Consider the following 16,834-nt stretch of genomic DNA (forward strand, 5'->3'; position numbering starts at 1 on the left):
TACGAAAGATCACACCTGGTCATTTTTAAGTCAGACCACTGAGAGAAGCCATTTCTTCCTTTCAAACTATCCTCCCAGAAGTAGAGGAAACCATTCCCCAAGAGAAGTCTTAAGAAACACCTCTTGTTTTAAGCCATCCAAAAAGCAAATACAGTAAGCATGTTTCATTTTGAAAGAAAAATGGAAAGCTGCCTACAAAATCAATTTGTATCAAGAAGTCATTTTCCCAGTAATTGTTTACTTCCTGAACTTGAAAGATTAAGCTTTCCTTCCCACTAGATGCCAGAGGAAGTGAGTGAATGCTCATGCTGGAGAATGGGTGAGCCATTCATGGGTACCCCAACCCTCTCAGGGATCCAGGGCCAGGCATGGAAAGTACAACTGCAGTCCAGGGAGGCCTGCAGTAGCCAAGGCCTTCTTCAGACTTTCTCCACATCAAATCAATTTTGGAATTTCCTTAGTTTGAGAATTTCAAACAAAGAGGATTGAATTTCCAATAGAGAAGCACTCTTCATCTCTTAGTTTTTGAGGATTCAAGTATGAAAAAAATAAGCTCCTTGAAAATGGTAATAACCTTCAAATTTCTTGGAAAATTTAGATTAAATGACACAACCAAAAGCATTCAAGGGAAAATTATCCCTGTGAAGAGTGTTATAGGTTACACAGAATTACAAAGATCTCACACATTACTTTAAAACTATATGGTCATCAAGACTGTATTTCCTTTTCACGGAAATAAACCGCATACAGACTTTATTACATTAAGTTGGCTGAATCACTAAATCAAAGTACAGGTCAAATAAAACAGTAGAAACAGTAAAAGCTCAAAATAGCTATCAATAAGTAAACTTTTCAACAGCAAACTTTCATTTACCACAAAAGAGAAGCAACTGAGGAGAGACACATACTGAACTTGCTTCACGTGCGTCTTTTGCCTTGACTGTAAGCCTCGTGTTTCCAATGGAGCTAACGAGCAGCATGGCACTGGAGGAGTGCGTTTTCACAGAGAAGTACAGCCTCTAACACTCCCCTCTGGGGTGACTCCATGACTTTCAGTAGCTCAATTTCCTCAACAACTGAGACAGCTGTTTTAGAAAATAAGCCGCCTCATCTAGAGGCCTCAAGTTATACAACTGCAGAGAGGAGGTGCCAAGTTCAGGGAGCCCAGCAGAGACCAAATCAGAGCCAGACGCTGGGGAACTCCGGGTGTAAAATACGCTTTCCACCACTCGCTTCCACACTCCAATAAACGTCTACTTTTCTGAGAGTTCTTTATGGCTCATAATTTCTCTACAAGATTTAAAGACCCAATTATTTCAAGGAGCACCCCCCACCATTCCAGGCCAGCTTTGACCCAGAAGTCCTCCTCTAGAGCTGCAGTAAGATGTATGAATGTTACTGGGAGTCTGTAGAGCACTTTGAAGACATCAGGCATTTTCTAAAGAACAGAAAGCTACACTTAATCCACGTTAATGAAAAGCTGCCAAACCACCGATTTTTAGACTTTATTATAATCAAGTCAACGCTCTGGTAAACTATATTTCAATAAAGCCAGTAAAAAAATACAGAGCTTCCAAATTCCTAACAGTTAAAAAGGATAAAGGGCAGAGACTAAGCTCAGATCTGTTTCAACCTCTCAATATTAAAATGAATGGTCGCTGGTACAGACAGGAAAGACTAAACAATTGCTTGTGGTGCAATCACTGCATCTTCAAACCCTCAAGAGCAAACAGCCTGAGAGGGTAGTCTCCAAAATGAGAAACTTCATTTTGAGACAATCGAAAAAGCAAAACGAAGTCACTGTGCTACTCCCACCGCTACTATTCTTTCAATTATGATAATTTGCTAATATCAAGTGATTAAAATCTGCAGCCAGAAGAGACTACAATGTAGGACAACAGAGTAGGAACTGATGCCAAAACGCTGGACATTATTTTCCCAATATAAGCGCTGCCTTTTCCGCACAGTGTATTCTAGCTCCAGTGGGGCTTGTTAATCACTTGTAAGGAAAGGAAACCCCTTCCCCCACCAACCCAAGCCATCCTAACAGCTGGGCGTGTTTTACAGCAAATATTACGCCCTCAGGAGCGGTCCGCGGCCGAAACTTGGGGGGCCACCTTCCCCGCCCGCCCGTCACCAGGGTGAGCAGAGGCCTTTGGGGTTCCATGGCCCCCGACCGCCACGCGGCAGAACTCCGACCCCGCAGCCCCGGAGGCCGGCGCACCTCCGGGAGCAGCAGCATCTGACAGAGACCCAGGGCTGCGCAGGCCTTCCCCAGGGAGACAGAGGCTTCTCCCCGCCCGAGGCGCCCAGTACCTCATGCTGTAGGCGCCGGCGCCCAACTCCTGCCCGATGCCCGAGAGGCTGGCGTCGAAGTCGTGCACCAGCCCGGACTCGATCACCTCGTCCATCTTGAGCACCCAGGCCATCTTCCGGCCTCGCCGTCGCCCCGCACAGCGCGGCCTCCGCGTCCGGGGCGAAGGGGCCGGAGCCCGCTGGCGCGTCCTGAGGGAGGGCGCGGGTGAAGCCTCCGGGGGGTGGGGGGCGGCGGGTGGTCACCAGCGGCGGCCGGGACCGGAGCGGCGGGGGTCCCACTGGCAGGGCACGGCGAGCCCAGCGAGCAACTGCAGCGGGAGCGGCCCGGCCGCCGGCAGCGCCTCCCTCCCGCGGACACCGGCCCCGCGCCACATGCCGCCGCCGCCGCCCAGTCCCCGCGCCGCTAGCGCTGCAGCCGCTGCCGCCTGCCCCACCCGGGACCCCCCGGTCGCATCCTCCTCCGGGACTACGCGGAGACCGGACCTCGCGACGCTCCGAGGACCACACGGGAGCAAGCCCTCCGCCCGCCCGTCACCCGCTCCCCAGCCTTGACTCCCCGCCCCTGGCCCGCCCAGGCTCTAGCGCCACGCCGCTACAGCCAACCCCGCCGACGCCGCTCCGCCGGCCCGGACACTAGCTTCCAGGCGGCTCAGACTTAGGCTCGCGCGCCGCTTCCGCCTCCCCCGGCCCCGCCCCGGCCCCGCCCCCGCCCCCGCGTTCGCCCCACGCCCCGACCCTCCCAGTACAGCCCCGCGCTTAGGGCCACTCCCCGCGCCTCGCGGCCCAGGAACTGCCTTGACTGTGCAATCCGGCCCCGCCCACGCGGCAGTTCCCAGACGGAGCGGCCTCGCGGCCTCCCCGCACAGCAGCCCAGGAAAAGGAGGTGCCAAAAGGGATGCCCGTTCCCGCCCCTTCCAGCGAACGAGATGATTGACAGGCCAACTGAGCAATAACTGCAAGCGCTTGAAGAAGCTCCCGTGAGTCTCTGTGTCCCCCGACTAAACAACCAATCGAAGGGTTCTTCCCCTTGGGCGGGCTCGAAGACGGAATTTGCTGCCAAAAGAAAGAGTTCATTGGACTGCACTGTAGGAAGCGGCTCCAAACGCCACTTCCGGAGCTGATTTGCTCCTCTGTGGTATTTCCCGGTAGTCTCGGCTTTTTACCCTTTCTACCGAGGGAGAGAGCGGTTCGCACCCATGTGGTGTGGGAAAAGCCAGTTTTGCAGAAAAGCTCGATTGGCTTGAGACTAAGCCAATCAACGCTCCCGAGAAAAGCTCTGGAAAGGCTTCCCCCGCCGGTTATATTGCCGAGAGCAGTTGGGCTGTCCCGAATTAAACTAGCTGTTGGTCGTTGTAACCGCGGGCAATCTCCTGACCTTGGGCTCCGAACCGTTAGGACGCGCCACAGTAACAGCTACGCGGCTCGGAAGGCCAGAAGGGTCTTAGCGACCTATGGGCACGCGCCATTGGGACCAGAAGACAGAAATCCTTTTACCGAAAGAGATGAACTAGAAAGCAGGAGGCAGAGGCCGACTTGCAGAGCCAGCGTGCGGATCAGAGTTCCTTAGGTGCGGCTGCCGACGCTCGACGGGCGGAATCCCTGCGGAAGAGAACGTCAGGACTCGGGCTGCGCCCTGCATCGAATTTACGGCCTCGGAATCAGACCCACGTGCTGAACGCCCCGCCCCAGCTCGCCAGTTTAAGTGCAAAAATACTAGATTAAAATGTCAGCCTAATAAAACAATGACACTGAGCCAGAAGAAGGTCTTAGACGCCTGTACGATGTAAATACTAACTTGCAGGCTCACGCTTGTAATCCCAGCACTTCGGGAGGCCGAGGCCGGTGAATTAGTTGAGGTCAGGATTCGAGCCTGGCCAACATGGTGAAACTCCGTCTCTGCTAACAATACAGAAATCACCTGGGCGTGGTGGCGCAGCCTCCTGATCCCAGCTACTAGAGAGGCTGAGGCGGGAGAATCCGGGAGAATCGCTTGAACCTGGGAGGAGGCAGAGCAAGACTCTTGTCTCCAAAAATAATAATTACCTGCAGAATGTTTTTCTCTTTGCACAACATTTTTGCAAACATTTCATTTTATACAGCCACCAAAGTAGATACCAAAGAACACTTAGAGATGAGGTAATTTAGGTGCAAATGTGTAAAGATTACACGGTGCAGGGTCACACAGTAAGTAGCTAAACCAGGGCTTTTTGATTAAACATGAGATTGGACATCAGTTCAGGAAGCTCCATTCCACTATTACAAATATATCTGCACTATCAGTCAGATTGTCAACGGAAACATTGGCCTCATTGGGATCTCAGATATGTTTTTATTCCATGATCTCACCTCACTTCCGTAACCCAGTTTATAACCAGATTAGCCAGGCCTACTATTTGTTGTTGGAAAATTTGGAGAAATTGAACTGGGGGAAGATAATTCTCTGATTTTTAGAGGGTGATAGTACAAGCTACACCATCAGTTTTTCAATCAGGCTGTGCCCTAAGAAAGTACTGGGTCAAACATTTAGAAATAGAGACAGGCTGGGCAGTGTCTCAGGCCTATGATCCCAGCACTTTGGGAGGCCAAGGCAGCAGGATGGATTAAGGCCAGCAATTGGGAGACCAGCCTGGGCAACATGGCAAGGTCCTGTTTCTACAAGAAAAAAAATTTTTTTTTTTTTTTTTTTTTTTGAGATGGAGTTTCGCTCTTGTTGCCCAGGCTGGAGTGCAATGGCGCCATCTCGGCTCACCGCAACCTCCGCCTCCTGCGTTCAGGCAATTCTCCTGCCTCAGCCTCCTGAGTAGCTGGGATTACAGGCACGCGCCACCATGCCCAGCTAATTTTTTGTATTTTTAGTAGAGACGGGGTTTCACCATGTTGACCAGGATGGTCTCGATCTCTTGACCTCGTGATCCACCCGCCTCGGCCTCCCAAAGTGCTAGGATTACAGGCTTGAGCCACCGCGCCCGGCTAGAAAAAAAAAAAAAAAAAAAAAAAAAAAAAAAAAATATTTAGCTGAGCATGTCATGCTTCTGTAGTCCAAGCTACTCAAGAGAGGCTGAGGCAGGAGGATTTGAGCCCAGGAGTCTGAGGCTGCAGTGAGCTATGATTGTGCCACTGCACCTCAGCCTGGATGACAAGATGAGACCTTGTCCTTAGAAAAACAACAACGAAAAACAAAAACAACAACAACAAAAATTAGAGTTCGGGAGGATAGAAATAAAAGTGTTGGCTGGTCATGGTTGCTTACAACTGTAATCCCAACACTTTGGGAGACCATGGTGGGAGGATCTCTTGAGTCTAGGAGTTTGAGACCAGAGTGGGCAACATAGCAAGACCCCTCTACAAACAACAAAGAAACAAAACTCTTAGAAATTACCCAGGTATGGTGGCCTCCACCTGTGGTCCCAGCTACACCAGAGGCTGAGGTGGGAAGATCACGAGCCCAGGACATCAAGGCTTGCAGTGAGCCATGATGGCTCTAGCCTGGGTGACAGATGAGACCCTGTCTGGAAAAAAAAATAGAAGTATCAAGCAGCACTAAATAGTAATGTCATAAAGAGACCAAAATATAAAGGAAGGATAGTGTTAAAAGAAAATTTTAAACAAATTAAATATAAGAGTTTAATGAAAAAAAAAAATCTGTGAATCAAGTTGCCACCCTGAACCAGAATACATTCAGAGGGACTCCAACACAAGGCCAGCCATGGTGGTGTGTTCCTGTAAGCCCAGCACTTTAGGAGGCTGAGGCAGGTAGATCACCTGAGGTCAGGAGTTGGAGACCAGCCTGGCCAACATGGTGAAACCCCGTCTCTACTAAAAATACAAAAATTAGCTGGGTGTGGTGGCAGGTGCCTGTAATCCCAGCTACTGGGGAGGCTGAGAAAGGAGAATTGCTTGAACCCAGGAGCTGGAGGCTGCAGTGAGCTGAGATTGCATCACTGCACTCCAGCCTGGGCAACAGAGAAAGACTCTGTCTAGAAAAAAAGAGAGAGAGAAAGAGAGAGAGAGAGACTCCAACACTGTTGCATGGCAGAAGAGGATTTATGGACAGAAAAAGGACAGTGATGTACAGAAAACAGAAGTGAAATACAGAAACAGCTTGATTGATTGTTTTATTTGAACAGTTGGCCTCCTGTGATGGCCAAAATTCAGTGATTACTGCAATAGGTTATAGTCCATTTATACATCCAGTTAGGTTACAAGTTACTATGTACAGAGAAACCTTTAGGCTGAACTTATAAGGAAGGAACTTTAGCCTAAACTCAATTTAACAATTTCTCCCCTTTTGGTCAATCTCTCAATTTGACCAAAATAGAGAGGTTGACCAAAATTGTAGACACTGACATTACTTTCTGACCATTGTAAATGTACTTATTGGTCTGAAGTCCCACTGGGAAATAGTACAACAGTGGGTTTTGTAAGGTGGGAACAGGACTTTAGGTTACCTTCTGGTAAGTGTTAGAGTAGAGGAGACTTTTTTTTATTATGTTGGAATTTTTATTTATCTAAATTTTATAAACATTTTATGGATGATTGTATGTAAACATTTAAAACTTTTAAAAGAATATAGTTCATATAGGAGACTACTATTAAGACTATCAAGAGGATAATACCAAGACTTAGGAGCGTGCTCCTTAGCCAGAGTCACTATGAACTAAATGCTTGGTGCCACAAAGAAGAACTAGAACTGAGGCAAAAAGTTTTCTCAACAAGGCAATTTACTTCTGCTGAAGGGTACTGCCTGCATCAGTCACCACTGCAAGAGCACCCTGAGCAAAGGAGAGAAGGGGTTTTTATCCCTAATGCAGTTCCTTTCCCTGTGTCTTTCCACTATTGGCTAGGGTTGGACCACACAATCTAAGCTGATCCTGGTTGGCTAAGGCTTAAACTTTTCTAAATATGGTTAGCACGCAATTTGTAAGAGAAGGAGAGTGGACTGTCCATTATAGTACAAGGGATGTCTGGACATATCTGGGCTTGTTAGGGCATGACTAGAGTGGGAGGGTGGTTTGCAGTCTGGAAACAAGAGAGTACAGCCAGGTTGGGCTTTCGAGCAAAGGATAAGAGCATTACACAAAAACCTTTGAAGAGGAATTTCTTATTCCTTAACAACCTTCCCCATTGTCTTTTGATAATTCTTCCTCTTCAAATTTTGTAGCATGATTTGGCTTTGTTGCTCTTGATTATTTAAGAACAAGAACTTATCTGAGTATGGAGGAGGGTAGGCAAGGGTTTTGTGAGAGCTGTTTCTCTAAGTCTTGACATTAACCCCTGAATACAAGGTATGATGCAGCTTCCTGCAAAAATGAGTACACATATGATAATTTCAAGAGAAGTTAATATTGAAGGCATAAGCCCCTTCCATTTACCAAATCACCTTTCCATGAGACTCGTGAAGGGGTCATTTGTTCTGGAATTCTTGGCTAACTCATTTGATAAGGAGGTAAGGCCTTGTAAGGCCTTTGTAATTGTTCCATCAGGGACTGTGTTGTTAGGGATGAAAATACAGCATTGGACTCCGATCATGACACAGACTCCATCTTTTTCTGCTAACATCATGTCCAGGGCTATTCTGTTTTCTCAGGCCATTTGACTAGTGGGGCCTAATTGTTCAGCTATCCTATTAATAGCATCTCTGGTGTAACTGACAAATCACTGTTGATTATAGTAGATATGCTTTATCCAATCTACATTTTTGTTTATAGTTGACCACCAAAACAGTACAGATTTGAATTCTGTTGCCATTTGATATCAAACTTTAAATTCATCTGGTACCTCTTGTGGGACCCCAATAGCATCTGTGTAAATATGAGGGCCAAAAGACTCATGAGGAGCACTTCTTTTTATTTGATTCTCTTTCCTGTTTTACCGATGCAATGCTAGGTTGAAAGGGATGGCCAACTGAACCAGTGCGCAAGTGCTGCTCCAGTTACTTGGCAGAGTACCTAATAGTAGTCCACTGCAGTACCACCATACGTCTGCTCAGGAATGAACAAGGGCAAATTGACAAGCTCTTGGAAAGGCTTGATTTCATTGCATTCTTTTAGGTATCTGAAAGACGTTAATTTTTCCCCCTGCCATGAGAGACATGAGGTAAAATTAACATCCGAGGTTGGAGGCTGGATGATTCTCAGGGGCTGACCTGCAGAGCCTTTAATTTCAAGGGAATAGCAATGAGAGAGTCCTGCATGCTTCATTGCCACAGGCTGTGGGGTTTTGAGAGACTCACCATGCAACTTATGCCCAGTAGGTCAGAAGACTATAAGAGTGGGAAGGGGACTATTTGGGCCTCTGGCCTGCCTGCCACACAAGTGTTACAGTTGCTTTTGTTTAATGTGCAAACAGAATATTTAATCCATTCCAGCCAGGCATTCGCATCTTAGTATCCTGTTTCAATCACTAAAATTTGTTTTAAATCTTTAACTTCTACAATGTCTACTATAGTTCATCATTGGATACACAAAGAATAACTGTTTGACAGGAAGAAGATTTAGAAAGAGGAGGAAGGGAAGGGGGTGAAGGAGCAATGAAGCACATCTTAAAGAATTCTATAGGGTCTGTTCTGGGAACATCAGCTCCTAGGTCGTACAACTGACCTGAAATGGGGTTACTGTCAGTAGAGGTGGGGACAGTGATGGAGATTTGCACAGAGTTACATTGTTGGAGTTGACAATTAGAGGGAGTTGTCCCTTTGGTAAAGTGGATATAGGGGTTTAGGTTAATGCAACCTCCTCCTGGGGAGGTCCAGCCTTGACACTTGGTGGTCCAGACCACATCTCCCCAACCATAACAAAACCTCCACTGACTTCCCTGTGCCCGTTTGGTGTAAGTCATGCTTACAGACAGTCTTATTTACCCTGGAAGGGCAAAGGTACTTTTCTGAAGAGGCTAGCTTTCTTTGATTTTGGAGATCTCCACAGGGCATAACAAGACAAGCATCAAAAGTAATGGCTTGAGGGGAACTAGACCTAGTTATGATAACAGGATGTGAGGTTGCTAGGGAGAGGAGGAAAAGGAGCAAGAGACAAATTAAACTTCTTTTCTTTTTTTTTTTTTTTTTTTTTTTTTGAGACGGAGTTTCATTCTTGTTACCCAGGCTGGAGTGCAATGGCGCGATCTCAGCTCACCGCAACCTCCACCTCCTGGGTTCAAGCAATTCTCCTGCCTCAGCCTCCTGAGTAGCTGGGATTACAGGCACATGCCACCATGCCCAGCTAATTTTTTTTTGTATTTTTAGTAGAGACGGGGTTTCACCATGTTGACCAGGATGGTCTCGACCTCTCGACCTCGTGATCCACCCACCTCGGCCTCCCAAAGTGCTGGGATTACAGGCGTGAGCCACCGCGCCCGGCCCTAAACTTCTTTTCAACATGACTCTAGTTAAACTTCTTTTCAACATGACTCTAGTTGGGGTGGGTCCTGGAATAGCAGTCCCTAATTCTGGAGAGGGTGATGCCTTTTTTTTTTTTTTTGAGACGAAGTTTCCCTCTTGTTACCCAGGCTGGAGTGCAATGGTGCGATCTTGGCTCTCTACAACCTCCGTCTCCTGGGTTCAAGCAATTCTCCTGCCTCAGCCTCCCGAGTAGCTGGGACTACACACGTGCGCCACCATGCCCAGCTAATTTTTGTATTTTTAGTAGAGATGGGGTTTCACCATGTTGACCAGGATGGTGTCGATCTCTTGACCTCGTGATCCACCCATCTCGGCCTCCCAAAGTGCTGTGATTACAGGCATGAGCCACCGCCCCCGGCCTTGCCTTTTTCACTCAGGTATGATGACTCCAACCTTTTTTAGCAGTCCCAAAGCCATTTCAGTTCTTAGGAGAACTAGAGAAGGTCCTTCCCAGATGGGTTCGGGCTTCCCCTCTTTCCAACTTCTGACGAGGACATGGTCTCTGGCTGGGGGTGGGGGACTGGAAGTTCAAGGGGTGAGGCTTGTGCTAGAAGGCCCTGAATCCTGAGGAAAGAAAAGGTGAAGCACAAACATAATATATAGTTTTTGAGAAACTGATGTTTTGTTTCAAATGTAGGGAGGTTAGCAGTGGAATTTTGATAAGGCAGCCTATAGAGCATTTTATAAGGAGCAGATTTGAGGAAGTAAGGAGTTTTTCCTGGTCAACATGTAGGCCTATGCCTAACCTTAACACAAAGTCCATCCCTAATAAATTACTTCTGCTTAGGAAATTAACAAGAACTTCATAATAGCTGACTTATTTTTATGTTTGTTTTTAAAAGTCTGTTTAAGAATTCCATGGGCCCTTTATCTTTCCCTTGCTGTACATTAAATGCTTGGGAAATATTTTGGGTCCGAGGCACTGATTCCCGAATTCCTTTAATTATCATATCCCTGAGGTTTTTTACGTTTTCTCAGTGGGCTCCCATTTAGGGTCCTGGGGTGGGAATTTTTGCTCTGCTGCAGGGATATTTTGATTATGAGGATGTTCCAGTTCCTAGATTACTATAGCAGCCCTGCAGATCATAGTTGTCTTTTTTCCTGAGAAGAGAATAACCTACAATAGAGATTAATTCTGCCCAAGTGTACAGTTATGGCCCCAGAAAGTGGTTGATTTGATTTGCTACTCCACAGGGATCATGTAAGAGTGGTTTGAGCTCTCTCTTTTTTTTTCTTTTCTTTTCTTTTCTTTTTTTTTTTTGAGACGGAGTTTCGCTCTTGTTACCCAGGCTGGAGTGCAATGGCGTGATCTCGGCTCACCGCAACCTCCGCCCCCTGGGCTCAGGCAATTCTCCTTCCTCAGCCTCCTGAGTAGCTGGGATTACAGGCACGTGCCACCATGCCCAGCTAATTTTTTGTATTTTTAGTAGAGACGGGGTTTCACCATGTTGACCAGGATGGTCTCGATCTCTTGACCTCGTGATCCACCTGCCTCGGCCTCCCAAAGTGCTGAGATTACAGGCTTGAGCCACCGCGCCTGGCTCTTTTTTTTCTTTTTATTCTTTTCTTTTTTTTTTTTTTTTTTTTTTTTTTTTAAGAGACGGGGTTTCACCATGTTAGCCAGGATGGTCTTGATCTCCTGACCTGGTGATCCACCCATCTCGGCCTCCCAAAGTGCTGGGATTACAGGCGTGAGCCACCATGCCGGGCCGATTGAGCTCTCTTTTTAAGCTTCAGACTTCTGAGCTGGTTAAGGGAGTATCTACGAAGGCAGTGCCCCCTCCTCCTAGAGGTACTTCCTTTAAGGGAAAAAGGGTTAGAGCGGATTCTTTGGAGGTAGCAGAGAAAGGGACGTTTTGGATATCTTTTTTACATTGTTCTGTCTAACGTTGAAGTCTTCCTGGTGGAAGGCATTTGGGCTGGGGACAGACCCAAGAGTCAGGATTATAAGAGTGGGGGGACAAAGTGAGCAGGGGAAGAGCTGGGGTGGCAGCACTTGCTTGAGGGGGAGGGAGGGATTTGGCGGAGGAAGGTGGTCTAAAGGGTCCTGCTTATTGGTGGACTTTTTGTGGTTAGGGACCTCAACTTCCTGAAGGGAAGTAGTTTCTGGCTTTTCTCCTGTAGCTTTTAGAGGATAGAGGAGGAGAGGCCCTTGCCACCAGCACCAGGCATAGTCTATTTCTTCCTGGGAGACAGGACTTTTGTTATTGATATACTTTATTAAAAGTCGACAAATCCAATCCTCATTAGACCTAAACTTTGGCCAGAAAATGGAGGGTCTGAGGATAGGTTCCTTGGCCCAGATAAAACAGCAATATTTTATTATGTGGTGTTGTTTTTTCTTATGTTTAGTCCTTTCATTATCCCGCCAGTATTTTAACATGAGACCCAAGGGACTATCAGAGGGAATGTTATTATTATCACTAGCTTTATTTCTTTTATTTCTCATCCTACTTGGGGTGTTTCCCATCCTGGAGGTTTGGTGTGAGGCTCAATCCTTTGTATTAGAGATTTCTTTTTTTTTTTTTAAAGACGGGGTTTCACCATGTTGGTCAGGCTGGTCTTGAACTCCTGACCTCAGGTGATCCACCCGCCTCGGCCTCCAAAGTGTTTGGATTACAGGCTTGAGCCACCATGCCCGGCCTGTATTAGAGATTTCTTGCCTTCCCTTCTCTAGAGGCTCAACCCCCACTACTGGAAGTTTCTGGCACTCCTCTTTGACATCGTCCTTCTCCAGCTGCTTCCCCAGAGGGAATATTTCAGGTCCCTCTTAGCTCTGGTGTGTTGGTATAAGCCCCATGAGAGGAATCCACCATAAGCCATATTGAGGTGTCCACAGAACTGCAGTTCCAGATTCCGCACTCACTTCCTGCTCAATTGCATGTCTCATTCACACACATTCAAAAACCTCCAGATGTCCCAACCAAAGAATACGTCACCACCACCGCGGATTTTCTTGCCTTGGTATGTCCTGACCAAGGAATACTTCATTGCCCCTGCAGATTTTTCCACCCAGCTATGTTCACTTCACTGCCCTTGGGGCTTTTCTTACCTTGGTTTTGACCAACAAATACTTCACTGCCCCTGAGGCTTTTCTTACTTTGGTCTCTCATGAGGAGATGGGTCCCACTGCCTCTCTGCGGGAGCCTCAGGGATGATGGATCGTGACCTACTGCAGTGTGGCGAATAAACTCAGACTCTCAGCAACATGGGTGGAAAGGATCCTCATGTACTGTGGCGACCAGGTAACTCTGTGCACAGACCAAGGTAAGAAAAGTCACAGGGGCAACCAAGTATTTCATTGGTGATCGTGACATACTGGAGGTTGAAAGTGTGTGAATGAGATGCACAATCAAGTGGGAAGTGAGTGTGGACTCTGGATCTACAGTTCTGTAGTCACATCATTTGGCTTAGGACGGCTTGCCTGTTGGGTGATTTTACGGACCAGCCAATGCTATGAGGGACCTGATGTTCCCAAGAGGGAAGTGGCCAGAGAAGGATGAAGCAAAAGGAGAAGAGGGCAAGAAACCTCCAGTAGGGGTGGTTGATCCTCTAGCTGAAAAAACGGCAAGAAATCTCTAGTCAGAGAGGTTGAGCCCCACAAACTCTCTAGGGGGCAAGAAATCTCTAATAGGAGAGGTTGAGCTGCGTGGAATCAAAGAGACACTTTCTCCAAAAAGGGAAATACCTCAAGTAAGGCAGGGGATAAAAAGGACAAAGCTAGCAACAGTCACATTCCCTCTGACAGTCCCCTGGGTCTCATGTTAAATTATTAGAAGAATGAGAGGACCAGGCATAAGAAAAAGCAGCAAATGATAAACTACTGCTGTTTTATTTGGACCGAAAAACCTATCCTCAAATCCTTAGTTTTCCAGACAAAATTAGGGTCAACTGAGGATTAGATCTGTCAACTCTTAATAGAATATGTCAATAACAAAAGTCCAGTCTCCCAAGAGGAAACAGACTATGCCCTGTGCTGACCACAAGGGCTTGTCCTCCTCTACCCACTAAAAGCTATAGGAAACAAGCCAGAAACTACCCTCATCCCCTAAAGAGACTTAAGCCCAGGCTGGGTGCAGTTGCTTAGGCCTGTAATCCCAGCACTTTGGGAGGCTGAGGTGGGCAGATCACAAGGTCAAGAGATACATACCCTCCTGGCCAACGTGATGAAACTCAGATCCCCACCTAATGGAAAATGCTGTCCACTGGCACCTAGACCTCAGATAAGGGGGAACTAAGAACTGAACAATGGCCATCGTTTTTTGTTTGTTTGTTTGTTTGTTTGTTTGTTTTGAGAAACAGTCTCACTCTGTTGCCCGGGCTGGAGTGCAGACATGTGATCAAGGCTTACTGCAGCCTTAATTTCCTGGGCTCAGGAGAGAATCCCACCTCAGCCTCCCAAGTAGCTGGGACTAACAGGCATGTACCACCATGACCGGCTGAATTTTTTGTGTATTTTCTGTGGAGACAGGGTTTTGCCATGTGGTCCAGGTTGGCTGACTGCCATTCTTTGTTCTGAATTTCTTCTTGAGGATCTTGGAGGAAGTCATGCTCACAGGCGGTTACTGTTGGAAGAGATCCAGGTTACTCAAAGTTACTGGTAGCGTGTCCTCACGGGTCCATAGCAGCTACAGTCCTTGCCTCCTCAGAAGAAAGAATTAGACTGATGGGCATAAAGCAGAAAAAGAGACCAAGACAAGTTCCAGAGCGGGAAGAGAAGTTTATTTTAAAAGTCATTAGAATAGGAAGGAAAGGAAGGTATGCTTGGAAAAAAATCCAAGCAGGAACATGAAGGTTAAAGAGAGAAGGTCAACTGCCCTGTTTAACTGTGATCCTAGGATTTTTTTTTTTTTTTAATCCTAGGACTTTTATGACCTTGCTTCTTTCCTTTGATTCTTCCCTTAGGGTGAGCTGCCCGCATGCGCAGATCCCTCCTTACCTTTGGGAAGTGAGCACACACAGTGTGTTTAGGGAGTTGTACACATGGATACTGGAGGCTTTCATCCCTTACCTGATAGAGTGTACGCAGAAGATCATACTTTGGCCATTTTTGTCTCTTAATATGCATGCCCAGGAAGCTGTTTCTCTCTGGGGCCTGCATTCAATTTACATTTCATTTTGGTGTAGACCATCAGGAAATGGCCTCTCCCTGGTGCTGCCGAATTATCATTTTTAGAGAGGCAAAGTGATAATTGCTGAAACATCATCAGACATTTATAGTGGGTTGGGGGAGAGCCCTCTCCTTCCTAGCTGATGCCTAACTACGGATGCAACATTTTTGCTCCTTAGCTTAGCTAAATCTGGGTTCTTTTCACCCAATCAGGAAGAATTAGGCACATGGACATCCTGTATGGTGAGGAGGACAGAATTTACTAAGCAAAAGGAGAGCTCTCAGCAAAGAGAGGAGTACAGCCAGCAGGCTCCCACCTTACAGATTGAATACCAGGCCACCACACATAAGCTGAAGAGGCCAGGCTCCTCCCCTCCAGAAGGTGTGGATTTCTGGTGGCTCCACCCCAGTCCACCAATGTATGTGGGCCTCCAATCCATTTAAGGCATGCCTAGGAAAGACCCTGTGTGGGTTCCCTTATCTGCACAAAAACATTTGGTGTAAATACTTGTGAGGTGGATTAGAGATTCTCCACGAACCCTTCCTTATCTGCCTAGGCATTTGTCTGCCTTCTGCCTCTATCAATCCCCACTCTAAAGTGGTATGTCTAACTGCCATTTAGAATAGGGATAAAGACCAATCTTAACTGCTTCCTGACGACCGACCGGGGTGCTTTTTTGGGAAAACAGCATCAGATCTTCCTCAGAAGCCTATCTAAGGGTCCCCAGTAAAAGGGGCCATTGTTTCAGGCTCTGTTTGCATGACTATTTGGAGTTTGATGGCCTGAAGGTGAGAAGAGACAAACTGGGTTATTAGAAGACACATATCAAGATGAAACAAGGTATGGGGAGCAAGGACAGCTCAAAAATCCCAAGGTTGCCAACATGCTCAGATAATTAGTGGCTGTAGTTATGCTTGCTGAGATTTGGGTGGATGGGGCTTGGCTTTGGATAGCACCCGTGGTCTTATTTTCCCAAAAAGGGCAACCTCCAGGTAATGGGCACCTTATTTATTCCTACCACCTGGCAGGATTTGTAGGATAATTGCCCAGAACTAGAATATTGATCCAGATTTTTACATTAACCATCCCTTTGTGTTTCTTCTGAGCTGCAGCCAGAGATCACTGGTAGGCTCACAGGAATAAGCAGGGTTAGTCTAAAAATGTAGGCAAAAAACTTAAACACAACTAATGAGTCTAGATTTTAGAGATGAATGCATGATAAGTTTTGAAACATACTTTCTGTCTCTCTAGTTGTCATTTTTGTTAAAAACAAATCATGATAGGACTAAATTGTTTGCAAAATAAACTTTAGTTTTATACTTGGCCTGATTATTTGCACAAAATACAAACAGAATAATTTTTGCATAAATGTTGTAAATTGGCTTTAATGGAGCTCTACGCCACAAGGAATCTCAGATAAGACTTTTTAAAGCTGAGCCCAGCCAAAGGTTTGTACCATCAAATACCTTGAAATAAGTAGCGTGAATTCCTCTCTTCTAGAGGTCTGAAGAACATGGGGTTCCTGGGTCTGTTAGAAAGTGACATTCTTTTTTTTGAGACAGTGTCTGTCATCCAGCGTGGAGTGCAGTGATGCAATCTTGGCCAACTGCAACGTCCACCTCCCAGATTCAAGCAATTTTTGTGCCTCAGCTTCCCAAGTAGCTGAAACTACACGGACACATCACCAAACCTGGCTAATTTTTGTATTTTTAGTAGACCCGGGTTTTCACAGTGTTGGCCAGGCTGGTCTTGAAGTCTTGAGCTCAAGTAATCTGCCTGACTTGACCTCCCAAAATGCTGGAATTACAGGCATAAACCACTACGCCTAGCTAGAAAGTGGCATTTTTTACTCATCACAAGTTAGGAACCCTGTATGGGAACTGTATAGACAAGGTATGAAGCCAGCTTTCCCAAGGGGCTTTTATCAGCTCTGCAGGTTAAGCCTGATTCCTTAAAGGAAAGCACACCCTTCAAATTAAAGCCTTGGGGAGAGATCCAAGATGGCTGATCA

General features: G+C 46.6%; 1 protein-coding gene across 4 annotated transcripts in view; it reads right to left on the reverse strand.

The window, feature by feature from the left end:
- The window catches only part of UBP1 (upstream binding protein 1), a 51,550-nt gene extending 48,541 nt beyond the window's left edge, over positions 1 to 3,009 (reverse strand). For 2 of the 4 annotated variants that reach the window (XR_012519258.1, XM_010341545.3), the window contains exon 1: positions 2,317 to 2,505. Coding sequence is in view for 3 of the 4 variants with exons in the window: in XM_010341545.3 (XP_010339847.1) it covers positions 2,317 to 2,429 (113 nt within the window). In the remaining variant the exon portion in view is untranslated. Of the gene's footprint in view, positions 1 to 2,316 lie in introns of all 4 variants that reach the window. The other 2 variants (XM_003930915.4, XM_003930916.4) reach the window with 1 other exon arrangement.
- Positions 3,010 to 16,834: the final 13,825 nt, after the last annotated feature.

Source organism: Saimiri boliviensis, chromosome 9, assembly GCF_048565385.1.
Source record: "Saimiri boliviensis isolate mSaiBol1 chromosome 9, mSaiBol1.pri, whole genome shotgun sequence".
In the NCBI taxonomy this organism is placed as follows: domain Eukaryota; kingdom Metazoa; phylum Chordata; class Mammalia; order Primates; family Cebidae; genus Saimiri; species Saimiri boliviensis.